General features: G+C 39.2%; 1 protein-coding gene across 3 annotated transcripts in view; it reads right to left on the reverse strand.

The window, feature by feature from the left end:
- chl1a (cell adhesion molecule L1-like a) overlaps positions 1-21,793 on the reverse strand; it is a 54,349-nt gene extending 32,556 nt beyond the window's left edge. For 2 of the 3 annotated variants that reach the window (XM_079359619.1, XM_079359618.1), the window contains exons 1-8: positions 5,223-5,380; positions 2,952-3,130; positions 2,305-2,413; positions 1,973-2,160; positions 1,761-1,883; positions 773-943; positions 395-433; positions 94-205 (exon numbers count right to left, since the gene is read on the reverse strand). In XM_079359619.1, coding sequence (XP_079215745.1) covers positions 94-205; positions 395-433; positions 773-943; positions 1,761-1,883; positions 1,973-2,160; positions 2,305-2,413; positions 2,952-3,102 — 893 coding nt within the window. In that variant the 5' untranslated portion in view covers positions 3,103-3,130; positions 5,223-5,380. Of the gene's footprint in view, positions 1-93; positions 206-394; positions 434-772; positions 944-1,760; positions 1,884-1,972; positions 2,161-2,304; positions 2,414-2,951; positions 3,131-5,222; positions 5,381-21,592 lie in introns of those variants that run through there. The other variant, XM_079359617.1, reaches the window with a different exon arrangement.
- Positions 21,794-27,600: the final 5,807 nt, after the last annotated feature.

A 27,600-nucleotide genomic window follows, 5' to 3' on the forward strand; every position in this document is an offset into this window, starting at 1 on the left:
AATGATATTTTGTGAGTCATAACAGAGGATGAATAAGATAATAGAGAGCACACAGTGATAAAGCTGTTGTGATGATGCAGCATGTACACATACTATCCCTCTGGTATACACTCCAGCTCCAGACTCTGTCCCTTCAATAGAACCTTCTCTGTCTGAACACCAGAGGGCAGCAGCAGGCCAGGCATCCTCAGTGGGGGGGCTACAGCTACAATACACAAAGAGAATAGTGTTTCTCAATTGTATATAATTAACATTAATTACTCACATAATAAACATACTCATAATATACATGTTTTCTGCAGCTTTTAGCAACATGCAAACAAAAAAGTTGCAGATCATATTATAAGAAACCTGCTTGATTTATACTGTAAATAGATGTGTAAAAATTACTCACTGGTATTGCTGCTGAGAGCAGACACATTTTCAGGTTTCACTGAAATGAAAAAAACAAAAACAGAATGAGAATAACACGAGGAATAGTACTGGTACAATCATTGGCATTTTTTACTGGAATGAAAATAAAACAATACGAGTGGTACTGATGGTTCGCCTATGCTGACATAGCTTGTTTTCCGTGTCTTATTAGCAGAGCTTCTTAAAGCAAAAACGTGACAAGACAAGTCCTGCGTCTTGGTATGCAGTTGGGGAACGTCTTAAATTGGACGGTAAAAATATCTGAAAATATGTACTGTACTTGATGTGATGGCAAATCTGTGTGCTGCAGTAATTTAAAGTAGCATGTATATGCGTTAAAGAGATAAAGTCAACCTACGGCTTTTGACAACGACAGACAGGGCCGTTTTCTGGGCAATGGTACGTATTTTGGTGAAGGCAGCAAAGCAGCAGTAGTCCTGCCGACTGTCTTTCTGTAAGGCATTAGAGAAGTACAGGTTGCCATCAATGCCCATGGAAACCCTCTCATCCTGCTCAATGTGCTGGAGGCCTGGAAAAGAGCATAGTTGCATCAAAGATATGACAGCAATGCAAAGCTACTAATGTAAATGCAACCTACGAATTGTTTTTAGATACAATTTGGCTGGTAAGAAAGCAGACACAAAACACAACAAAACCTCAGATAAATCCATCAAGTGCATCAAGGGGTCAAGAGTAATAAGGAAATGAAAATAAAACATATTTCAAAGACAGACTCCTAATGATTATGAGGTCACATTTGCGCAATTTGCAAAACAAAGGAGCCCTACATACACTACATATTCAAGGAACTGCCTTTAAGAGTCTCCTTTTATAGAGCCTGAACTCATACGCACCCTGTTACAACATAAGTGGTTTACACTGAACCATTATTCATGTCACGGGTCAGTGACGGTGTGTGTGTAACTGCTTAGTAAGCCCATTCACAGTACTGCCCTGAGTCATTTTTTTTGTTTTTTCAAGGCACTTAAATTTTTTTTTAAAAAAACGGCTTGAGGGAAAGACTCACATAACGCAATAATATTTTTTCACTCATTCTGATTTTTTTTTAACTAAAAAATAAGCATTTTAAGTAGTATTTTATTCACTCTGCCCTGTATCTCAAGGCTGTGTCCTCCTGAGCATCTGAAAGACATATATTTCTCTTTCTCCCATCAGACAGGTTTGTTACAGGAGTTCTCAAGAGCTAAGTCAAAGTACTCCGCCCCTATTGACAATGCACTTTAGTCAGAATCACTTCCTTTGGCAATGGAGGGAAGAAGAGGCCTGATGATGATGCGTATCACTTTTAATACACCACATTGCAAAACCATTGCTTCTTGGCTTACCAATAGACATCCAGTAGAGCTGACGTTCAGCAACGCCTTCAGGAGGGTTACAGTGCAGGATGACCGGGTCTCCCTCATCAACAACAATAGGATACACTGTCTCCTTTGGAAACTTGGGGACACCTTTCCAAAAAGACACAGAACAAATGAAAACCTTGCGATGAAACCTGAAGGGACCTTGTTCAAAAGCTTCATTTGTGAAGGATACTCACTGGCAACTATCAGCTTGATCTCTTCCGTCATGGCTGTTCCATGCTTGTTAGAAGCGTAGCATCGGTATTTACCCTGAAACTGGACGAGATTGTTGTTTTGAAGCACAAAAGTGCCACCTGTGTGGTCTGTTCCGTTTGTTGAGACAAGCGGAGAGATAAAATCTTTGTCGTCTTTTGTCCATCTGTATCTGTTAGGGGAAAAAAGACAGCAGGTTTTCATTCATTGCAGATTGTTTCGTGCATAATTTGAAAGCTATAATCTTCTGTGATCGTTCATTTAAATCAGTGAGCACATTTTGGGTCATAACAGAGGTGAATTTGGTACTACTTACTCTGGTGGTGGGTTGCCCTTTGCTTCACACTTCAAAGTTACGGTAGGGTCCAAAGGAAGTGCAATAACAGTACCAGATGTTTTAGCTATGATGGTGGGAGGCTGCTCCACTGTAAAATGAGGACAAACACATGATGCAAAATGATCACAAGAATGCTTCATGCTAATATTAGTGTTAAAGGTATGGCTATAAAACTAAACTGACAGGAAGTAACACAACTTTTTTCCTTTTGCCCTGTGTGAAGCGCATGAGTCATGACAATGACAAGTTGTGTACAAACACTCTGGATAATCTGTACAAATAAGGTGCTTTATGTAGACACGGAACTGAAACAGCAAAGCAGGACTTGATTGCAAACTATTCTCAGTCTTAAACATAGCAACTGCTGGTGCAACACAGGTGACAAACAATTTACGTTAACTTATTTGTCAGTCATAACATAGCAGTTATACTCGAGTAAGATGAGTACAAATATTTGACTTAATTTTACTCATTGTGAGACACAATTGGCAAACATTATATTTTGAAAACAATAAAAACAAAGAGCTCTGCTTCCACAACAATCAAACATTGCAAATCAACTCTACATTTTGTCTGTACAGTCAGTAATTGGGCATTGCCTTAAAGGTGTTATATGGTACTCCTACCTTCCAAAGGAATATTGAGACCTGCAGCTCTGCAGGTCAAGGCCATGAGCAGGACAAACTGCAGACAACACTCCAACCTCATCCCCCTCCTCCGATGTTTGATGGAGACAGCAGATATCAGGCGAACGTGTCGATGCAGATCAACTCGCATCACTTGGAATGTGTAAGGCGCAGAGGACCTTGAGGAAGATCAAAACACAAAGTCATTAGTAGACTTAACAGTCAAAGATAGGGTCATTCATGCTGTGATAATTTCATCAGAGCAGGGAGCTGGAGTGTTCAAGGAAGATCATGTGTTATCGCCAAATACTCCAACTTCTGGTAGCAATACTGACATCAGGCGCTTTATAAAATGTGGCTGACTACTAAGACAGAAAGTAAGTAAGTAAAACCAGAAGGCTATACATACATACATTAATAGATAAATAAATAACAAGACCATCTGATAACATAAAAGCTTTTGAAATTCATATTCTTTGCAGTGTTTTTCGACAATCAAAACTAAAACCATTCAAGTGTTTTGATGATTTCATTTCAATCATGCTGTGCCTCAGGGTAAGAAAAATATTTTTCATGATGTTTTGCAGCAATACGCAGATTACCCAGGGGGTATTTAATTAAATGAATTGAAAGGCTTAGCACTTGAAGGCTGACAGCCACAAAAAAGCACTAGAGACTATTAACAAATGACTAAAAAATATGAGTAATTAAATATGGAACTCAATCCATTTCATTAATTACACAACATTCATTTCAGCAATTTCAGCACTTTTTAATAAATGTTTTAAATTAAAAGTTGTCTCTCTTTTGATATACTCTGCCCTTAATTCATGCAAAATCTCCTTCTGAGTAAACTATCCATTTAGATGCAGTTGTTCCTCTTTGTTGTGGTGTCTTCGCACAACACAGCAGAGCACTTGTCTGGAGATTACCCTTTGAACTGTAAAGCTTGGCTGGTGGCATCGCATGGCATGCTTACAGTAAACCCTACTGGCACAAAGCTGTAGTCTCCTACGATCACTTGATCCAAGATGGCAGACAAAAAATTGGTCTAAGCTCGTCAGTATTTCACGGTTTACTTCTCACAGTGCTGAGACCGTGGTGGCATTGCCAAATGGATTCAATCCCCCCCCCACCCCAAGCTAATCCTGCTATCAAGAGAATGAAGGCAGAGGACTTCCAGGCGTCATACAGTACGTTGCTTAACAATGACTGAGTGCTACTTACAGTTCTCCCAAGGACACAAAGCTGCATGTGCTGTCCCTTCTTAGTTAGAAAGGTTAATATGATAATTGTGCTTGACTACAGTAGAGGCAGGATTAAGCTGCTTGAGTTTGGAATCAATTAAACAAATTGAGAGATTGTGTCACAGTATTAGTTGCAATAAGGACTTTATTGTGATTGTCTTCCGCTGAATTGGATGGTGTACAAAGCTGCTAGATGTTTGTTCCACTGGAATAAGAATGTATTTTCATGTTGTGACAAAGCTGTAAGCTGCTGTCATTCTACAACTGGAGTTGTGTGTAAAGTATTTCACAGAGGCTGCACACAGACGCGGCTTTTCATTAGAGACCACCCACGGCACTATAAAAACTTTAGTGACAGGGTTTTGTTTGAAATCACAGACAGCAAACCACAGTAGCCCTTGTTAGGTAAAAGGTCTAAACTCCACGTGTGTCAGGAGACATGTGTTGATACTGTCAACACAGCAACTACCAAACAGGCAACTTTCAATCACATGCAGCAAATCCTCTGCCTGATGCAGGGTAAAAACTTTGAAAATGACAAAGCCTTATATGCACATAGAGATCCGAAACCATGTCCCTTTAATAACAGCTAACACAAGGCTGTCACAGCCCATTAAAAGGCAAAATCTTTCAAGCGTAAAATTGGGTGGAGTCTTGTGTAAACACACAGCCGGGCATTTGTTTTGGGAGTAGAGGATCCATTACCTGAGCACATGGCAGATCATAGCCACGTATCTGCAGGGATTGTGTGCACTAAGCCAACAGTTGGCCGGGGCATAACGAGTGTGACTACTACATCACTAATCCCTACAAACACACACATGACTCCCTCCCCTTCTTAAAGCTCACACTCACTACAACTTCCCTCAACCTACCTGCACCCACACAGAGACTGTTTACATGTAGACAGAAGGAAACAGTCAGCAAATGACTTCACGTTCATCATCTTTTCTACTCAACGACATGAAAAGCAACACAGCCACAGCTACTTTCAGCAAAAGTCCAAAATGTCACCAAAACTTACTGGTTTCTGGGTCATTCCACATCTCAAATCACCTCTAGCAGTGGCACAAGGCAGCTGCACAGCAAGTCCACACACACACAAACTTAGTGACAAGACTATCAAGGGATCATTCCTACAACTCTCTCTAAAACCAACATCCCTGACATGCCCTTCCTCCTCCACCACACGTTGCTCCTTTGCTAGCACACAGACACGCCTCCCTGCCCGCCCCTTCACTCAAGCAGCGAACAGGAGACTCACTGAAGTGACATATGTCGCCAAAGCCTCTCACTGGCAAAGAGGCTTGCTAAGCCTGTGACAATGACTGGGACAAAGCCTGCACTGCGGGGCTACTCACATAGGGTTAAAGAAAAAGGAGGAGAGGAAGTACAGGCATGTCTTTCCCCTCTCTCTCCCTCTCTTTCATAGATCCCTCCATCCATCAACAAACTCTGTACGCCCATTTACAACCGTCCCTGTCTGAATGATGTTAATGCAATGTGTCTAAGCTCCATTGAATGGGGAAGGGACTCATCTTTTCCCAAAGGACCAGAGCTTTTATAAATGTGTACTCTCATTTACGGTGCTGCAGGGTATTGGTGGACGAAGGCATGGGAGAACATGCCTGAAGAAGACATGATATTGTGATAGCAGGGCACTAGGCCATCCAAACAACATGATTAAGTTTTCCTTTTTCCTCTCTTTTAAAGTTCATCATCTAAGTATTTTTATCATCTTTATTTCTCTCACACAACCGAAACACCCGCTTCACGCACAGGTCTCCGATCTTATCTGTTTGTAATTCTCTCAATAGACTCATTTATATTCCAAGGTGCACAGAGGGGATTTGCAGTATAGGTAACAGCCACAGCACTGAGCGCTTAAGTGTTTTCCAATTTGTTTCCTGATCTGCACTGTAGGAATAATGGAGATTGTATCTATAACATCATTTTCTAATCCTAATGGAGAAATAATGACCACAACGACTAAGCAATGCTCGTACTGCCCAGCAGGGTCAAACACCCAGCAGGTAAAAAAGAGATTTTACATTAACAGCTTCAGTATTTTAAAGCCTGAAATAGGGTGAGCCTTACCCATGAGAGCAGCTATTCTACTTGCAGTATAATATTTTAAGATGGCTTTAATTAGTGGCTCTGGGTTGGGGGGGGGTTGGGGGGGGGGGGGGGGGTTCTAAACCTCATTCACTTTGCCAAAAAAAGAACATGTCTTCCAATATTCCCTTTTGTTTCTGTTTATATTTATTCAAATAAGAAACAAGTACTTTTCCACCATCCTACTTTTTGTTGTTTACTTTAACTCAACCGAAAGTCACTGAACTCTAGGTCCAGATGGCTGAGACATAAGCAGTCTATTTAAGCCATTTGTCATCACTTCTAATGGATCTTTTCTACGGTTTAAGGGAGCAGGGCCTCTGTAAACAAGGAGAGAAAGAACCTAGAGGCAAAGCTTTAAAAGCATTACTTGATCACCCAAAGCTTGACATGTTATGTAGACATGGAACCAAGTGTACAAAAGAATAATGCAAATTAAAAGACAATAGCTGCAGCATGACCAAACATACATGTTCTGGTCAAAGCAAATATATGCAGAGAGTCACCTGGTTGTTTTTTGGAACTAGGATTTGCAAAAAGCTCAAGAAAAGGATACAGAAAATAACATTCACATATTAACATAATATTTAATATATGTGACATAAAGTAAAATCTTTTGGTAAAGATATTCACATAATGCTTCTCTGGTTTGTCTGCTTTTCTGTTAAATTTGTAGAAATTATAAATTTTTCTGTCTCAAGATATAAACTCTATCTCGTAAAATATTATTTTCTATAGATCAATGTATCAAGAAGATGAAGTCATACCTCGTAAATCCACTTGTACTCACAACTCTTATCTTCAGATTAACTGGTTAAAAACAGAATTGTTTTTTGAAGCCCTTTCTAAACAAAGATTTCTGGTTTGGTATTATTTCGCTTCTCCTCATATTTGCTTATTATACTGGGAAAACAAGTGAACAAAATGAATCTCTGAAATGATTCTGCTACAATTTCAGATTTAGAGCATTACTGTTGTAACAATGACTCACAGTTTGAAGGATGACATCTAGGCGCCAGAATAACGACAAACAAAAGAGAATGCTATGGATTTTGGCAAGTATTTTCAGGGTCTCCGATCATGACCAGTTTTATTGTGCTTGTTAAATTAACAGGAACGTTAAAACAAACCAGACACATCCCTCATTTGTGAATTCCAACATTGCGTCTCTACCCACATCTCAATCCCCTGTGGTGACAAACTGAAAAGGTTGCCCTGCCCCGTGCCTTTGTAGTGATGCATTTCTTCCTCAGTAGTCCTCGCCTTTAGTGTTTTCTGATAATTACAAGTCTTTTGTTTATGTCTCTACACAAAGCTCACAGATACATAGTTATTACAGAATACCTTTCAAACAAACTTGAGAAACACTTGACATACCTCAACGTTAGATGACTGGGCCTAACTAGCTGTGAAAATATTATACTCACTACACGAACATGTGTGTGATGAGAAACAAAGATCAAAGAAAGGATGCTTCTGGATTAAGTATTTACAGTAAACCTAAAACAACAGAATCCAAATATCACAACCCATTCATGATTCTTTCTTGTTCTTGAACAATGGTTGAAATCACAAATACAAAAAAAGATTCCAGTGGGTGTTAACCCAAACTTAACACACGCAGACATAAGAATGTACCCATAAAGGAGATGCGTCATGTCAAACTTGGCTGTCAGCAACACTGACAATGACAGCAGTGATAGAGGAGGGTTCAGACGTCCACAAACATCTGCTGGGACTGACAGAAAGGAAGGCAGCCTGCAGACAAAATCTATTCATGAACAAACACTGGAGTGCTTTCCCCTGTCAAATGTGTTCAACCAAAGCACATAACTATGCCAAGCCCTTAAAAACTGTGTGGGTTGGGCTAGTAGACGTCTCATTCTTAAAACTTAGGATGTTTAACAGACACATGGTAAAGAAAGTGTTCTGAGTTTTTTGCTGCTCTGGAAAACAACTTATGGGTAAACCCAGACTTTTTCTGATCCATGTTGTCATTAGGTTGACATCATTGAAAGGACTGGCTTAAAAAAAAGGGAAACGTCAAAACAATAGGCATAATAAATCTGATATCTGTCTCTGTTGACTAATTACTTTTTGAGCGTATACTCCACAATTACCCTAAACTTACAGTATCTGTACATAAAAGTTCTCTCAACTGTCTTCAAATAAACTGAACTGATACGAACATTCGGCACAGTCCCAGTTGCGATCTGTTTGTGACACTCGATTAGGATAGTAATCTATTCTTAAAAAAAATAAAAAAAGCCAAGCATGATAGTTTTTTAGTCTCTTACTTTGTTTACCAAGTCAAATTTGTCAGGAAAACTTCCTCAGAAAAGGGACCTATAAGATATTAAATATCTTATAGGTCCCAGAAAGGTCTATATGGCTACTGTGATGCATTATAATCCTCAATGCCATACATACATGTGCTTGACAGCCTATAGCCTACTGTAAACATGTTTCCTATAAACACATCCAGTCTAAAAGCTACTTAAGGTCATAACAAAACTTCCCTTACCTCTGAGATCAACGTTTCTTCTTCTCATCACAGAAACGTGCGTCTGTCTCTGTTTCAGTCCCCCGAGCGCTTCAACAACTAGTAATTATACAAGCCTGGAATTCACACAAACAACTCTGACACAGATCAAACAGATCCACTTCAAACCTGTGCTACCAGTATTATGTAAAGGGCCATGAGTTCTGAACTGCTACATTGTAAGCATAACAGGTTTAAAGCAAAAGTGTGTCGAGGCTCATATCTGAAACCTTTTACACAACAAAAACATAGTAAACTGTTCGCACATGGAAACTTAATGGTTAAAGACGTTTGCACTTGACAACTCTCACCTAAGCACACAACTCTTTAACTGTGATCGATTACTACTGCAAAAGGTAATCCAAAATGTAAACACTACATTGGTTTAGATCATTAAAACATTTGTATTCACTTCCAGCACTAAAGCAAGAACACCATTTCGCTGTTCTTTAATATGAATGTTATTTTTCAGAGCACATGTGCTTCTTAGAAGTTCAGGAGGCGTCTCGCCTCATTTAAAAGACGCCAAGCTTGAGGACGCGCCTGTGCTGCCGGTGGCACACATTGCTATGTGGAAATTCATTTGAAAAGTTGCCTCCATAAACACAAGCTTGCCTGGCACATGATCAGACGGCACAACGTTGATCTTAAATTCCTGATAACAAATCACAACAAAACATGGTTCTAGCTTTAGCATTTCTTTTTCAAATACTTATTACCTCCTTCTCTATTGCTTTGGCTCTTCAAACAATTCTTGATTACTGAAAAAAAACAGCACATTTAAATGAACCCTCATTTAAAAAAGTCAGGCTTTTGAATGATACGGACTGGGAAACAACATGAATCACTGTGGAAACATGTCTCTTATAGAGTGACAAAGAGTGGCATTCAGCAGCTTAATCAGTTTGCCACAGTCAGCAGCACAAGTAGAGACAGTGTGGAGACAGGCAGTCACACTCAACTTCCTCCCTTCAAACACCAACAGGCCACAAGTAGACCTCTTCACACCTTCCATCACCCTCGCACTTTGTTGATCAGTGTGGCAGAGAGGCAGATAAAGGGAGCAGTGCTGTGCTCCGTGGTCTGAACTAAGCTGGTAATTAGTTTTATGGGATAATCCTGTTGGCATTGAGTGGTATTTAGTTGGGTTGATGAGGTCTTTTTTTAGAAGTCCAACAAATGCCAGAAATTTTGCTTTAAAACGACCGTTTGTTTTGGTCCACATCTTTGCTTCCTTTTAGAGTTTGAGTAGAGCGTGCAGAAGTTTCACTTTAAAACATTCACATGGGACAGGACTGTTGGTTAAATTGTTGTTAAAGCAAATCATTTTTCTAAATCTGTCCCTTTTCAGTTTTGTGTTTATTGGACCAGTTTTGGTAGTCAAAGTTAGTTTTCTCCTTGGTGTTGAATTGTGAAGAAATGTTGATGTTCATAAAACAATTTCAAATTAATAATTCAAATAATAACTTATAATATCATAATTTTTTTCAAGGCAGACGGAAGTCCTAGGAAGATATTTCAAATCAGGCCAGTGGGGTATGCACAAGCAATTATAGTAACTGCACTACACCTCCAGTCCAGTAGTTGTCAGCAAAAAGAAGTTGAAAGCCATACAACAAAAAGCCAGCCGCTAAAGGGAACAGAAAGGTCAGCTTCATCATTTGTGTGACACTACAGTTAACCTGTTAGCATGGAAGAAGTTTAGCTCGTGCTGTTTCTGATTGTGTTGTATTGCATTCCTTGAACCAATAATGGAAAGGAGGCAAGTGTAGCAAAGTGGATTCAAAATGCCTGAAATGCTCAATGCTTTTAAAACACGGCGGGAGAACTAAAACACTGCCCAATCAGAAACACTCAGCCCTGCCCCAAAGACCCTGAACCTTTTTTACATGGATTTGTTTCATTTTTTGCTTTTTTCTGATCAAGAGAGATGTATGAATATATGTGAAGACATTTTTAGATTCTTAAACAAATACTTTAATCAGTAGCGTGATGGCACAAATCCCCCTAAAATAAATTCTTATGTCCATGATAAAAGCAGTACATTTACTGTTTACAAATGAAACAAAAGGCAGTGATAACACCAGACATATTCAACTCCTCATATTTCAATCATTCTCTTATTTATGAAAAGAGTTGACACGTAGTCACTTACAAAGTCACTTTACAAATACTCTGTTAAGCTCTGATGATTTTCTCATTTCTCATTTTCTGATGTTTGAGAAAAACATTTGATGCTGGGGATTAAAGTTCACCTTCAAGTGCTCATACACTGAAAGTCAAGTGAAGCCTCCCTTCATGGCAAGACCTGTCTGGTCTTGTACCATGCACATACTATTGTAAACACATTTTCACTTTCCCACATCTTGTCCCCCAGCTTTCTTTTTAAAACATTCAAAACACAGTTTGTGGATGTCATTGCTCAAGGCCTAGGCCAATGAACAATGAAAAGAGCGATTTTCTTGTCACTTTTGAAAAAACTTATTTGGGTCTTACTTTTAACGGTCTGCACCTGCAGCATTTTTTTTTCTCAAAAAGAAAGAAAAGGACAAGGAGTGGTGTTGGTTATTTAACAGCTGTTTGTCCAGATGAAAAGAGTCTGAGGGAGGGCTCTAGAACCACAAGTGTGAGTCACCTTAAGAGGTATCAAACTTATTCTTCGCAGATTAAAAAAACATATGCTTATACTGTCACATTCGTCAGTAACAAAACAAAGTCAAAAGCAAATGAGCTTTATAAACTGAAGAGGGGGAAAAAACATCCTTTACTGACATCTATTGCATTAAGAAAATCCTACAGCAAAGTCGTGACAAAAAATATATATTGGTCTACGATGATGAAATATTGTAAAACATTGGAGGTGGAGGGAGAGAGGCAGTTTCATGTACATGACCTATTGTGTTTGTTTGTGTGTGTCTGTGTGTGTGTGTGTGTGTGGGGGGGGGGGGGGTACACTGATGAGACTATCTAATAATGTGCAAGTATAGCACGAATGGCAGCTAATGCATTCCATGAGCTCTAATTTTCTATTTCAGCTTGTCCTTAGCTTCAGAATCAATGGCCCTTGAGGGGACTCATCATCTTGGTGGGTCTAAATTACTCTCTGGACGGTTGACATAGGAGTTGTACCTTGCATCACCCTGAATGCACGATAGCCTCACCGCTGTCTAACACAGGCCCATGACAGGGGTACCCCTGTGAAAGTGTCAGGACCTTGCTTCATTTGCATTTTTGGAACATCATGAATGAAAGTGTTTGTTCTGGTCTGTGCTCCCTATTGAAAGGGTCCATTAAAGAGTGTTTTAGGAGTTCCACTGTGTTGGGTCGGAAGTTTGGGAGCGGGTGTATGAAGGAGGGTGAGGAGCAAAAGAAAATGTTCTGAGGGACATGGTGGCCCGGTCACTCTCTATGCAGATGATACACTCCTTGACATATTTCAGCTTTGATCAGGTTGGCGATCAACCAAATATATCTGTCAGGTTCATAAAAAGAAAAAAGACCACATAAACTGAACATGTTGAGAGGCTGTGATTAATCTGAGGGTGGCTGCCTTACATTCGGAGCCAAGTATCAACTGAAGCCTGTTGTTGTAACTGCAAGTCATAGAGTACAGCATCCACCCCCACTCTGCTAAGTAACAATTATCAAATACCTTGTTCTCACACACAAAGGTACCTGCTAGGTACAAGATGTACTTTTATTAAAAAAAAAAAAACATCAGTAAGATTTTAGTGATGACAAATTTGTCTAATTTAGTCTAATGGTTTCCAAAAATATCTGTAACCAAATTAACCAGTGGCAAACATGGAAGGGTTATGGAACATGGAAGGGTTAACAGTTTTTTTTCTGTTATGTAAAATAAAATTTGAATGACGTAAAGCCCACATATTTGTAACAACCATTAAATGAACCCAAAAACTAAAGGACTAAAGGACTTGTTAAGTAAAAATAAACAATCACAGTAGTAGAACTTCTTCTGCTTCATGTTGTTTTGCAGGTCAATCAGCCATTAGAATATACATTTTGATTACCTTCACCAGCAAAGAATGTCAGTAAAATAATTTTCGTCATGCAAGTCTTTTCAAAATTGGTGGCTACATCATAAAAAGGAAGCAAGGCATTCCTTGAAGTTCTTAGCAGACCAAATTCCAGTCTGTTAAACTGAAATTTAGAGAGAGAAAATCGGCCAAAATGTACCGTAAATTCCGGACTATAAGCCGCTACTTTTTTCTCACACTTCGAGGACTGCGGCTTCTACTCCGGTGCGGCTAATGCATGGATTTTTTATGGGGGACAATGAGCTTCTGCCGCAAAAACATTTGACTTCGTCACGTCGGATCTTAATATCAGTCATTTTGCGCTTTATGCACGCACCCTCATGATGGAAAACACACGGAGAAATACATATGATGTAGCTTTCAAGTTAAAGGCGATCGACCTGGCTGTCAAAGAAGCTAATAGAGCTGCTGCACGTTAAGATGACACTGACAGCGACAACAGAGACTGAGGAAGTGAGTAATGAAGTCATTCTGAGGCAGTGAATGGATGGACTTTTTCTTGTGAAAAATATTACGGTCATCTTTTTCATCAGCCGTGTTACAGACACCGTCGGCTAGGCTTCGTATTGTAACGGTTCATGTTGTAAAGTCAGTAGTTGATAATGTGTTCATAATTCCGATTATGTGGAGAGTCAGTGAATGCACCAGCGAGGACGTGTTGAGTGGCTGTATGAGAGAACGCTGGGGGAGAGAGTTGGATTGTTACGGAAAGTTATGTGTTGCTCTCTGCTGTAAACGGCGTGGTCACGGCCGACAGTGATCGGGTTATTAAGTTATTATTTGAACGCTCTCGTCGTCCTTTAACGTCCGTACGGACGCTACAGTATTTGCGGATGTTACCGGTAGCCTACGTCTGTGTAAATAGCTCTTGTTATAGCGTGGACACCTGCGGCTTATAATCAAGTGCGGCTTATATATGTACAAATACATTTATTTACTTATTTTTAGCCGGTGCGGCTTATATCCAGGTGCGCTCAATAGTACGGAATTTACGGTATCTAAAATTGTCCACAGGTAAACAGTGTAATTTGGTTTGTCCAGCATCCCAAGCTTTCTATCCTCCCTGAAGGTTAACAATGACGTCTATACTAAAAGTGGATACACTCTTGTCGATATACCAGTTTAGCTTTACACAACCTGCATGAATTTTATCTAAATTTGCTAGATCTAAATGCTGCCAAACTGCATTGCTCTAATGAGATGCTATCCATTTACTGTCCTTGTTTACATCCAGATAGTAGAGCGGGGAATCATTAACCTGAAATACAGCCAGTGTATCTGCAATTCCAGCTAGTGGGGGGTGGCTGTGTTGCAATTTGACCCTAATATGTCAATGTTAGAATGTCTTAAAGGTGCTTTTTAGTGTGTTTTCCAGTTGTCTTGTGCATGTTTAGGCACATCTAAACGCAAAAATTCGTCCTCAAAAAAGTCCGCAGAAACACGGATTCTCCTTGATGCTCCTGTTAGCAGTAGCTGCATGAAATGCTCGGTCCCTAGCCCCCCTCGTTGAAAATTGAAGTGACAGTCTGCATTCCCCCCAAATAAGGTAAATAGGGAGTTACATTTCTGAGAACCATGAACAACTGACCAATTACAACAGAGCAGAGCAGCCAAACAATTAGATCAGACTTGGCACACATGGGGACCCTGAGCATGGGCGATTATGAACGTTAGAAATACAGTCAGATGAGACGGGCTGCATGAAAACTGTACATGAAAACTGACACTTTCTTCAAACACCAGCGCTTGTTAGATATACAAGATACCTAAGTTAGATATATGAACCCCCCCCCAAAAAAAAAAACCTTTAAAGGACAGCCCGCTCATTTTCAAGGGTGTCCTCAAGTACAATTCATATGTGGCAGTGTGGGCCAAAATGTACGTAATTCTGTTGCAGACTAGCCAGGATGAAGAAGTTAAACCGTTTATTCTACTAAACCCACATGTTCCTAATTTTTAGTCACATTCGCACGGGAGCCCGCGTTGACAAGGTAAAACTCAGAATTATAAATTGGAAAGAGTCTGATCACTAGCTGACGCTAAAGGCCCCAAAATTACCACATAATAACTGTTGAGCCCTCTGAAAGATAGAAAAATGTTCCTATCCATCTAATCATTATTCAAAATGTTGATCTTCTGATGGATTTGAGCTTGCTCCTTCTGCGAATGGTTCGCCATGCTGTGTAGCTAGATAAGCCTCCTGAATTTGCACCCAAAAATCTGTCAAAACTTTTATTTATAATTGCCAACGCAGCCTCCATAATTCTCGACCAAGAAAATAGCAGAAAAACCGTCGTCTGCAATAATTAAAAATGTAAAACTACAGTTCCCCAGGTAATACAAGTTTCGTGCAAATACAGCTTAAGTCCACAAAATGTTTAATATAATTGTCATATATTTTATCATCACAAATGTTCAGTTTTTGTTCTAAAAGATGAAAGAGATTTACATTTCAATAAGATCCTCTCCAGATGATTATGACCTGAGAGCTGCAACATACTTAAATTAATTGTATAAGAAAATACTGTGTAGCCATTATTTAAGAAAATGTATGTATGCATAATTTGAACAGACACTTTGCAGCTGCCTTCCCTCTCTTTATCTGTTCATTGGGGAAAAAAGCACTGAGAGAAGCTGGGAGAAGCATGCTGATTTGGCTGAACCTCTACATGGCCTAAAGGCAATAGAGAAAAAGGTAGAACTGCATACTACCATATAAAGCATCCTGTGCAGGAGAACTGTGAGCAAGGTTGAGACCCAGAGAAAGAATGAAAGTTAGGGAGTGCGAGAAAGACAAAAACAGACAGCGAGGGGGGGAAGGGGGGTAGAGAGTATTTGGGGTGATATCTACGGCTCAGGAGAGAGAAATCCATGGGAATTCAGCTGATTAGCATATGAATTAAATTCCAGCAGCAGGAAAAGACAGACATTCAGTTCAGAGCCTGTTGTTAGGAATACCAGCAGTAGATGAGCAAAATCAATGTGCTCAGAGTGCAAGGGTCATTGTGAATCCTCCGGGTGATATACGCATAAAAACTATAGCCTAGGGTTTGAGAGTGTTGGATAAATATGATCAAGATAAAATGACATACTTGTAGGAATTCAACGAGCTTCTAAAACACTTAAGCAACAGGCTCAAAATAGAAAGGGAGAAAGACTGAGCTTTGAAAAGCATGCTGCTACTAAAGTTTATCATAGATAAAGACTCTTCAATGATAGCTCAATAAAGTAAAACATTTGCAACAATCAGCAGTTCCCCTACCGTTATTTCCCCCCGTTATTGAGTTTGTTTCATGTATTTATTTATTTTATTTTTATTTATTTTTTGGGTGGGTGGGGGGGGGGGGTGGGGGGCTTTTTGTGCCTTTATTGTAGAGATTTGATCTTGAATAGAGGGGAGAATGGAGAATGGTGTGAAGGAAAGGAGCCATCACAACTGAAGTCATTTTATGGACGCCTTTCTGAAAGAACAGGAGAGCTGTCATTAAGAAACACATGAACACCAAGACTCCTTTAAGTGTTTGTGTCCATCTGCCCCCCTAAAAAAATTTATATAAACCTAGAGAAAACAATGAGAGTGTTATACCTTCTATTACTTTAGTTATAAAACAAACTTGAATTATTGTCTCTTTTATGGACTTACACACATTTTTTCTTAAATTGTTTATCAAATCTCAAGCTGCCGATCACATAATCACACAATGCACAGGAAATGCAACAAGGCAGAAAAAATAAGAGGCTTGGATTAGTTAGTGTGAGAATCCGTTGTTACTCATGTAGATCATCCCAGCCTTGAAGCAGTGGAACATGTAAGAACATTGAACCATGCGTCATGCCCAAATTCTTTCCTCCTGTCAAACACAGGAGCACTCTTATCATTATGTTTTCACACACATGTGCCGGCTGTAGCGTGACATGCCATGATTTTAAACAAGCCTAAAGTCCTCCCTTCCCTCCAGGTTCAAGGCCAAATACAAAATAAAGTTTGCAATATTGCATTAAGTAATATGCAGGAGGCGACCACATGCAGAGAGGATGTTTACTTCTCTGGTAACAGGGACATTCTGTAACTGTTAACATGGAGATGGGTTGTAGATGTCACATCTTATTTTCGGGTTTCTGTGTCAAACTGAGCTTTGTCCTGAAAAAAGGGGGACTTAACAGTGAGGGCTCTGTTTAAAAGAAGGCCTCCAGTCTTGAAGAGCATTTGAAGTGCCAGCAAACCATGTTCCTCACTCACAGGGGAAAATATTCCCAGTTGAACTTGAGCTCAAGCTCCTGAAAGTACAGCTTAAGGGGTGAAGGGAGTCTGAGGACAACATATGTGATCGCCCTCAAAGCCAGATCATCCCCCGTATTCTTCTGCTCACGGCAGAAAACTTCAGCTCCTTCAATTCAGACAGGGTCCAAAGTTATTTGTGCCCCCTGCGCGGGGCGTTTATTTCACCACACAGTTGTCGGCTGGAGTGGTCACGACCTTTGCTCTAGGTTGTTAGGAAGTGCCTGAGCTGAGAGGCAGAAAGCCAGACACCATGGTAACAAGACGGCTGGAATCCACGCTGGAGAGAGTTACTGGGAATTCTTCAAAATATTTCTACAGGATACAAAGCTTAATCCCTCAATGGTTAAAGGTTTCATGTTAACAAATACGTCAATAAATGCACAAAGACAGACAGTGTGAAGACACAATCACATTCCAACAGCGATCCCTCTATTTTAAACCACAGCGTTGATGGCAGTAAGTTCCTGTGTCAGTGACTCCTGTAAATCTTTCACGAGCATTCCAAATGTGGACTGGCTCTCCTCGGAGTGGAGCAATAAAATCCCCCTCACCAAATATACACATCAGTGCTCAAGCCATTTAGTTTCTCTTTCATGGCCACATTCTGATCAAAGCCGCCCAAGCATCATTAAATTATTGAGCAAGAGACGGAAAAGGGATTCCTGTGTGTCCTTTTATGGAACAGAAGCGGGGGAACTACTACAGAGACTAATACTCACAGCAGGAAAGAGCATGGGAATGACACAGAAGAACCACCTGCTATTCTCTATCAAACAAACATTTTGCGTTAGATTTTTATTTTAGCAGCGGTTGCAGATGATGGATGGGAAGTTTGTAATACGACAAAAAGATGGTGCTTGGCCCATTTCAGTTTGGCACACACGGAGTATGACGCTACTTTTGTGACAGCTGTCACCTCACATTCCTATATACACAGACTGCTAAATTTATGCATGTATGCAGTATTGGCAGATTATCTTCTTAAACAGTGCTTAAACAGTTAATCCACATGAAAGCTTTCTCTCAGTCTATTGATATGTAAAATATGTTATTATCGGTCCTCTCTAAATATAAAAGCAATCTCATTTTTGTTTCACTGAAATAATCATTTGCCCTGAGAAAACATTTGCCCTGTTCTACACTTGACAGCAAGCTTGTGGTTTTGTTTTCCCACAGATTGATTGCAATAATATATCAAAAATTTTAAATGTAATGGCATTGGCTCATTTAAAATTTGCTTTACTGTAATTAGAGATCTTTGCACATTAAGTCATTTGGCATCGAGAGCCTGAGAAACTATATCTCTACTGAGGATGAGTAACCTTTGAATGATTTATACTAAACAGCATTTATGACTTCCATCAGCTAATTAAATAATCAAATGTTTTGATTTGGTATGCATGTTCACCTCCCTTCCTTTACTATCTGATTAAGAGAATTTCCCACTGTGTCCAACACATTGATGAAGCTCCAACACAGAAAATCGATTTGTAGCGGCTAGAGCGAATACACAACCATCTGAAACCACTCTCAAAGTGACAGAAAAAAACCCCAAAATGATTTGTTAACGAGACAGTTCACTCTACCATTCACACAGATGCATCAGCTCAGGTTGTGTTCTTTCATGGCTGCATGTTGATAAAATGATGTTGTTGGCAATGGAGACTGGGATTGCGTTTTACTCCCCCAAGCTCGTCTCAGATTAAGTGGTTGAACATTCGCCCCCTGCTTGGTAAGGCTCTTACACTGCAGAGATTCTTCTAATGGATAACAATGAGCTGCTCAGATGCTGACAGCAGCTAAATATACTACATTCAGTCGCTCAAGATTTGGCTGCATTTCAGACCTAATATAAAAACAGACTGAGAATGAAAATGCTACATTCAGAATATCATAATAATCCAGCATTTATATCATATTCATATCCAAAATGTTTGTCAGTTTGCCACCTCTGAAAAGCCATGGGTTGACTTACAGCTGCCTAACTGAGTAAATATAGTAAAACTCTTCCAACAGGCTTCAATTATATTTGTTCTTATACATATTATGGGGTATGTTTCTCTGGAAGACAAAGTAGATAGAGACAGCATGCCCGGCATGTGGCAGCACATGCCAGATAAACCTGTCCCAAGCTAACACTATGTCTAACCTCTGAGGAGTGATTTACTGGAACACTTACTTTTATGTGTTGCCATTGGGGAGCTAGTTACCCAGGAAAGTTTTCATTTCACAGAGTATTATGACATTTCCAGCATGAATCCACTGTCAGTTCACATACAAGCACCTGCTTCATATGAAGTGCACTATAGACAAACCACTCAGCCTCTGACATTTAGAATTTATCATCCATTTTCTGTCTCTAATAACTCAGAAAATGCCCTGAGCAATGAATTTGGATAATTCAATCTCTTTTTTACGGTGAGAATCTTGATCAAAACACGTAGCACAATAGTGTTTCTCAGAAAGAAGGAATGAATTCAATCTGTGCACAGAAGAAGGCAGAGCAGTGTGCGACGGTGTGTGTGTTTTCAGTGGACCGGTGAATTCAAGCAGAGCTGCAACAATCAACAGAAAATCAATCTGCAGGTAAAATGTTTCTGAATCTTGCTTTTAGTCATTTTGCCAAACATGACAGCAGAGTGAAGTCACACAAAACATGACATTTAAGGACATCGATCTATGTTCGCGGGGAACAGCTTCTAATAATTTACGGACAAAGCTATTAATTATGGAGCTTTTGTCGCATTGGCAACACAGACCTTTTCCAGTAACTAAAAACAAGAACAATCTCGAATCTTCAAATAGAAAAAGGTTAAACAGAAGAATAATTATAAAAACTTTAGCGTGTTGAATCTGAAGAAGACCTAGTGCAGCATAACATTAATCCTTTACGCCTTTATTAAATTTGCCTGAAGTGATTTGTTCGCTTCAGTATCTTCAGCAGTACTTTACCAATACTTTACTCTTATTTTTTTGTGGACTTATTCATGTATATTAACTGAGCTGAACATAATTCTGTTACACGTTTTAAAGGAATACTGTAATAAAGAGTCAACTAATATAGACTTTAATTTAATTTCATTGCAGTCTTTGCAATTTGCTTAACACTGACTGTATATGTATTCATAGTTTGATATACAGTATACAGACTTTAATAAATATTTCAGATGACATGACCATGTCGATGAGAAGGAGAGAGAGAGCCAACCATGCCTGAATAAACATAACTGGATGTTTTTCAAAGTTTTGATTAAAAGCTGACCTGTTTCTCATGTAAAAACTTGTTGTACTGTAAATTAATTGATTGAAAAACTGGCCAATACAACCACAGGAGCGGAGGATCCCAGGATTCTCCCAATTACCACATTTCAGTCAAGTTGGGTCACACAAAGAGGGAGACTCGACCCATTTGGCCATGACAAAGCTGCAGGGGCTTGAATGGGCTGCCTTCACAGGACTGAGCATGGCAAAAGCTCTGAGCAACTCAGCTGCCAGCACTCCTCTTCACTCTCTGAGTGTCCGGACAGAAGAACAGACGCAGAGAGATGTGATCTCACTGTAAAACATTTGCATTCATGTAATTGGCTCTGACGACTGATGGAGGACGAAAGTATGTACACAAGTGAGTTTGGGACATAAACAATCTTTGTATCGATTTGAAAATGTGTGAGTTGAACAAAAAATGTCAACAAAACCTTTTGTCCTATTAAAATGTGATTGTAATGTGTCAGCTGTTGAAAAAGTACCAATAAATGTTGCTTGAGGAAGTTAGATACACCATCTCATCTGAGACCAGCACTCTGTTGTTTTCAAAGTCTCACTTTGAATATCAGTATCACTTTGAGACCACTAAAAAACACATTTCAAATGTCTAAAAGAAATCATTGAGAGTGTTGAAAATGTGTAATTAATTAAAATGTGTGAGAAATAACTCCAAAATGCTGGCAACCCAACATGTTAAACATGTGAAAGAGAACAGCTGGATGAAATAATAGATAAATGTCTTAGCAACAATGTCAGAAGGACGAAAAACAACAAAATGCTCAAAAAAAAGCCTCATCTCTGGAGGGAGGCTTGGTAGGACATACAATAAAAAATAACACATGAAAGGGAAAACTCGTCTTAAATACTGACTTAATTATATTATTCGATCTTTTTTTTTTTTTACTTTATCTACAACAACCTGAAAGTGTCTAACTGTGTCGTTTTGTTTTTGTTGTATTGCATACTATGAGCTCCATAGGAGCCAAATAACTCTCAGATTTACGATGCTGAACTTGTAGCTTGATGCTGAGTTTTAACTTTAACCTAACTTCCCTTATCAAAATGTGGCCTGCCTCATTATTAAGCTAAATCGTCTTTTTTTCTGTCATACAAAAAATGGCAAAAGAACTTACCCATGAGATGAAAAGTCTTTCAAGTTTGTTCTTTAAATCCCTCACGGGAAGCTCGTGGATTGAAAGTGTGAAAGTTCAGGCAACTTTTAGTCTGCGGTACAATTCAGTGCTGATTGGAGTGACAAACAAGTTGACTCCTGCTGGCTTTTTTTACTTCAGACGCCCAACGTGAGAAAGCCTTTGACAGACGTCCAAAACTGCAACTATGACTCAAGTCTCCACAAGGTCGTTTCTCTATTTTAGAAACGAGGGAGGTCAAAGGACATGCAGTGACTCCGCGGAATGACTGCTGTCATCTACTATAACGGAATGTGCCCATAGGCTTCGGCTCAAATATGTGCGTATACAAAGCGCAGGGATTGGACAAAATTGCCTATTGTAAATCAAAGGAAAGTCAGAGGCATCATCTATTTTGCCGTACAATACTTACCCACTTCTACTTCTCATATGCTTGTGCCTTCATTTGTCATTTGCTTATTCAAAGGATAATCACGTTTGCCTTTATGCAGGTAATTTGCTCATCCAAAGAGAAAAGATGAATGCAAAGTGACTTCTCTGTGGTATATAACAGATCAAATTTAAAAGTGAGAGGTAAAAATAGCAAAGAATTCCAATGGTCAAGTTAAAAAGCTTTCTCTCATCAACACTCAGATTGAGAAACAGAAAATTATGCCAGTCCTTATATAGACTTTCACATCCTGATTTCACTCTGGCAGTCCAGCTGCAAGAGAGGAGAGCAGCAGATCAGCTCAGTGAGTGAACCGCATGAACACTGAGCAAGAACATAAAAGTGTGTTTTGCGTTTTACCACCCCATAGAGTAAAAATACTCTGTCACTTGAAGTATAAATTCAAGTGTCTGAAGGAATGTGAAATGCAGGTGTATTGACTGCCATCTTCAAACAAAACATTTGCATTTGTAAATTAGGAACATTAAACTCTGGCTTACATCCAAAAGAATCATTTTCTAACTTGTAATGTATGGATATTTTTTAAGTTTTTTTTTTTCCTCCATGCATTGAAATGTAGAAAGAAAAAAATAGTAAGATTGTAATTATTTAAATGTATATCTTACAATGTTTTCAAAGGACAAAAATGAAATAATATTGTACGTCAATGGAGATATATGGATATGGATCAATATATGGAGAATATTTATGAGATAATGAATCTAATGTCGTCTGTATTCTTGTTCCAATTTGATGTGAATTGTCCAGAATTTGTGAATTTTGAACAATTAAGCCTTGAATAATCATGTATGGACCACTGAAGCTCAGGTTGTCCATGCCAAGCTCTGTTCTCACAAGGTCCTCACTAAAGTGTAAGGCTATAGAGAAAAAGCTTACATTCCAATTACCACTTGAACCAGCAGTGAACACTGTGTCTTGAACCTTGACATTACCCTCTATATAGAGAGAGACACAACACCAAAGCTTGGAGACCTCACATCTTCACCCTTTATAAGGCCATTGTGCTGTGCTGACCTGTAATCTTGACCTCGAGTTGTGTATTTCTTCAGCTTCAAGTACTTCACTGCAGACAAGTGAGCTCTATAGATTCCTATAATTTATCAGTCTCAGTATGTATTGATAGAAGTAGCTCTATCATATAGTGAGAAACAGCACTTTGCCCTAATTGAACACTCTGTATTCCACTGTTGGGCCTGACAACTCAGAGTAATTTGTTTCTATCAATATGTACAGCTCTAATCTAGTTCACATTGACCTCTGCCCTAGGTAGTCTATTTGATCTACAGAGAGACAATGCAAAAAGAAATCACAGAGGAAGGAGTGCAGAGGATCTTGTTGCCATAGTAATAGATGTATGTTTTATAGGTTGCAGGTCTTTCCTGCTGTGGTATAACAATGCCCCCTAGTGACATCTGAAGTGGCCTTGCACACCAGGTAGGCAGCAGCACTATCCAGAAATAGTATTTTCACAGACTTCCTTTAGCAAGCTCAGAAACTGTGAAGGGATTTCACCATACGTTATAAAGTTTTGATCAACAGAAAATAATAGATCCTTCCCATGGTGTATATTTATTTCAGTGTCCATCTCATGCAGTACGGACACTGCCTTAGTTTCCAAGGTGCATTTGATCTTGAAACAAAGAGTCTGCAAGCTACACTACAACCTATTCTCAAAGCAGTTCATTTTATGTCAAATGTGGAATGGAGATTTCTTTTAGTTGCTACATTAGGCAAGAAATATTCTTCTGATGTCTCTACTGCAGAGACTGCTGCTGACATAGAATATTTTATTTATTGAAGTTAAACACCAGAGGGAGCTTCTGAGTAAGTTCCTCTTACCACTGTGCGGTCTGTAGTTAATTCAACAATCTAGGCAGTGTTTTTTGCATTATATATTAATTTATTGACATCGCAGTTAAGGGAAATAATGCCTTGTACAAAAATTACATTCACCATCTTCTTGCAGTGTTGCAAGTGGCTTTCATTTTTTTAAGGAAAGCTTGAGATACTTTGGTTGACAATTACTGATAATGAACAATTTGATTCCTCAGTGATGTTTCAATCTGAATATAAAAGACAATTTTTAAATCTTCAGCAAAATGTAGCCAGTCCCAAATGCTTCACTTCAGATCATTTTGAGGGAAGGAGAACAAGGCTAAATTCAAAACAGAAACGACGAGGTGGAAAAAGAGCAATACAACGAGACCACTTTTCCCTTTTGAAAGGATAAAGGGCACATTTTCGTTGATACAAAAGTGAACAAACTGAGTTTGAGATATGATTGATTTGGGCTCCCGAGGTTTAAATGCACATTTTGTTGTATATATGTGAAGCTCTCTGAATAGTGCCTGTGATTGAAGTAAGGTATTCATAAAAAAGTCATGTCCTGGCAATAGATGACAAAAATCTAGCAAGAATGCAAAATAAATGTACCTGGTAAAAAAAAAAGAAGATAAAATTAGAATTCTATGGTTCACATTTTGCACCGTGAGGTGTCTAAAGCCACATACGGACCATTTCAAAGGAATCCTGCACTGCTATCTACTTTTGACAGTCTGTCATTTTGCCACTGCAAGGCTATCATCAGACTGTGAATATTAGCAGTGCTTCAAGGATTATCCATAATACAAGGATGAACTACTACTCACTGTATGAAATCATCCAATTATGAGCTGCTTTGTATTTAGGCCTAGCATGTGGGCATATTGACCTAAAGATGTCAGATAATTCTCTGTATCTATTGGCAAAAAATTGTGTGGGTTTTTTTTTGTGTGTGTCTGTGTATTTTTTCTTTTTTTCTAGAATCTGATTTGACCAGCCTTTCTTCACAGTGTCAAAAGAGTGGCACAGTGGAAGAAAAGGTTTAAGAAAGAAAGGAGGCGAAGCTGTGCTATGCAGTGCTCTCTTGAGGGAAGAGTGCTACAAAGAACACATAGCATGATTCTCATAGTGGAGGAGAATGCCTACACTGCATGCATTTTATACTAACTGATTGTGTTGAAGAGCATATACTGGGCGCATGCAGCATTTCAGTTGTACGAGCAATCGACTATCTCATATCTGCTGCCCAACATTGTAACATTAGTGTTGCTAAATAGAGATGGATTGGGAATAAATGTCGAGCAATAAGCACATTTAAAGACAGCTGCCTTCATTTATTGACTAAAGACAGGGGTGGGGGTTGGGGGGGGGGCAGTGTGTCTGAGAATGTGTGTGATATCAGTGTTGCAGTGGAATAAGAGGTGTTACATCATCACTACTTAACAATGTTAAAGGCAGCTCACAAGACTATTGGTGCCCGAGGGAAATATTTAAATTAAAATGTTAAATGACTTTAATACACATGCACACTGGGAATATGTGACTAAGGGCTGCATGAGTTGTTGTGTTCTCCTATGGGCATTCTTTAAATTTGTGGGTACAAATGAGCACTTTTGTGTTGTACTTTCCTCACTTTACTGTTCTGAGAAAATACATTTGCAGTTTCTGCCTGTACATTTGAAATCTTCCTGAGTAGGTTGTTCACACATGCTCTTCACAGCAGAAAGCTCTCCCTGTCAGATTGGTGGGGGGGGGGGGGTGCTTCACCTTGAGCACATAGGAGGGGGTGATGATGTTTACGCCAGTACGATTTCCGTCAACGTAATTCAACTGCTGCATTCTGTTTGTCAGTATGTTTTTCTTCGCTCTTTTGTTGAGAATTTGATGCTGTTGAACTACAAATAACATTTTTCTTACAACAAATATTCTCAATCTTGCATTGTATAGTGGGCTCTCTTCATCTGCCACTTCTTTACGGGTTTTTTTCATGTGCATTACCACATGACTCCCTGCTCTCCCTCCTGCCCGACAGGGATAGTCTCTTGCTGTGAGGTTCATGTGTGAACAAACAGATCAGGGGGATTTCAGGGGTAGTCCTCCTGAAACTCTCTCTATGTAAAAAATAGCTTATGATAACAATTTTTACTTCATTGTATCAACAAAGGAACAGAGACAAACATACTGGCAAACAACAGATGTACTTTATTAATCCCAAACTGGGAAATTGTGGCATTACAGCAGCAGTACATCAAACACACGTTATTAACAAAACAACATAATATGGAATAAAAGTACAAAAGCACTAAAAATGTACAAAATATAAAAGCTAAGAATAAGAATGATTTAAACCAGGATTTAATTTAAACATTCCAACTAGTCAAAAATGCCAGGAATGTATGGATATTGCACTGGTAGCATTCCTGTCATGGAATATTGACGTCATCAACCCCTTCCACTTCAAGTGATTTTTCCTGAAAACTCTTTGCGCTGCATTCCCATATCACCTCATCCTGACTTCACTATGGGGGGTGGCAGGAAGGATTGCAGATAAATTTGGAGTGAAAAATGTGGCGGTTTTTGTTCACACTTGCAGCTCTTCCCAAATGTTTGTGAAAACATTGATAGTGAAATTTAATTCCTTTTTTGTTATCCTTTTTTTTTTGACAAGCAAAGGTGGTCTAATCTTGGACATTGAATAAGCTACAGGTTAATGTTAATCAAGCTGTTTGAATAATTCATGTGTTTGACATCCTGAATGCTACACTTGGGAAAGGCTGTGTGAAACAGATGTGTTCACCCTTAACCAGCTAATGATCTACCGTGAAAATTTGAGACCCAAGCAGATCTACTGCTGTTCATGTTCGCCATAATGAGAAAACATTGCCTTTACACACTATTTCCGCATCATTTGTCACCAACAAATGTGCAAGTTAACACTTTGGAAGTGCAGAGTCGCTTGCTTGTTACCAGCTGTTGCGGTTGATTGTGTGTATGCATTTTCTTAAACGTGCTGCTTGGGAACTTGATGTGCTCCGCATGTCGTGTTAATATGGCTATGTCTATTTAAACTAAAGTGGATCTTCAAAAAAATACATTTAAAAAAATATCTACACAAGCTTATATTTGTGTAACTTTTAATATATTCCAAGTGTGAGGGATCATGGGGTCATTTATTGACAAGAAAAGGTTGAAAACATTCATTAGGAAGAGACTATTGAAAATCCATACAGTGGTCTGCACCTTGGATCTTGACACTGTATTTCCAAATCCCCATCACATAGAATAGATCTTTTCATTGAACACCTGAGAACAATGTTTGGAAAAAAATGCCAGAACCAACCAGGCTGAACATCCATGATGTGTGTTTATGTGCAGCAGCCTTCTCTGGAGAGAGAAAGTGAGGAGGAGAACCCACTTGGGTGACATCTCTGTTGTTTGTTCCATTATACTGCAGGGTTCACTCACATATAAGCCTCTAATTCTCTCAAAATGAAAGCAAACACAACACCCAACTGCCTCGTTTTCTCATGAAGAAGGCAAACATTTCATTTAAGGAGGCACACTGCAGGGTCAGGCATCACCTGTTGGGTTACACAAGTTGGTTGATGCTGGGGAATGCTTTTAATCTGCCTGTAATCGATAATTTGTTCATTCAAAGATGTTTTCATGGTTACAGTGACTCTTTTTCTAGATAAACTGTTGGCCACCTGCAAGTTAT

Source organism: Symphodus melops (assembly GCF_947650265.1).
Source record: "Symphodus melops genome assembly, chromosome: 13".
Taxonomy (NCBI): domain Eukaryota; kingdom Metazoa; phylum Chordata; class Actinopteri; order Labriformes; family Labridae; genus Symphodus; species Symphodus melops.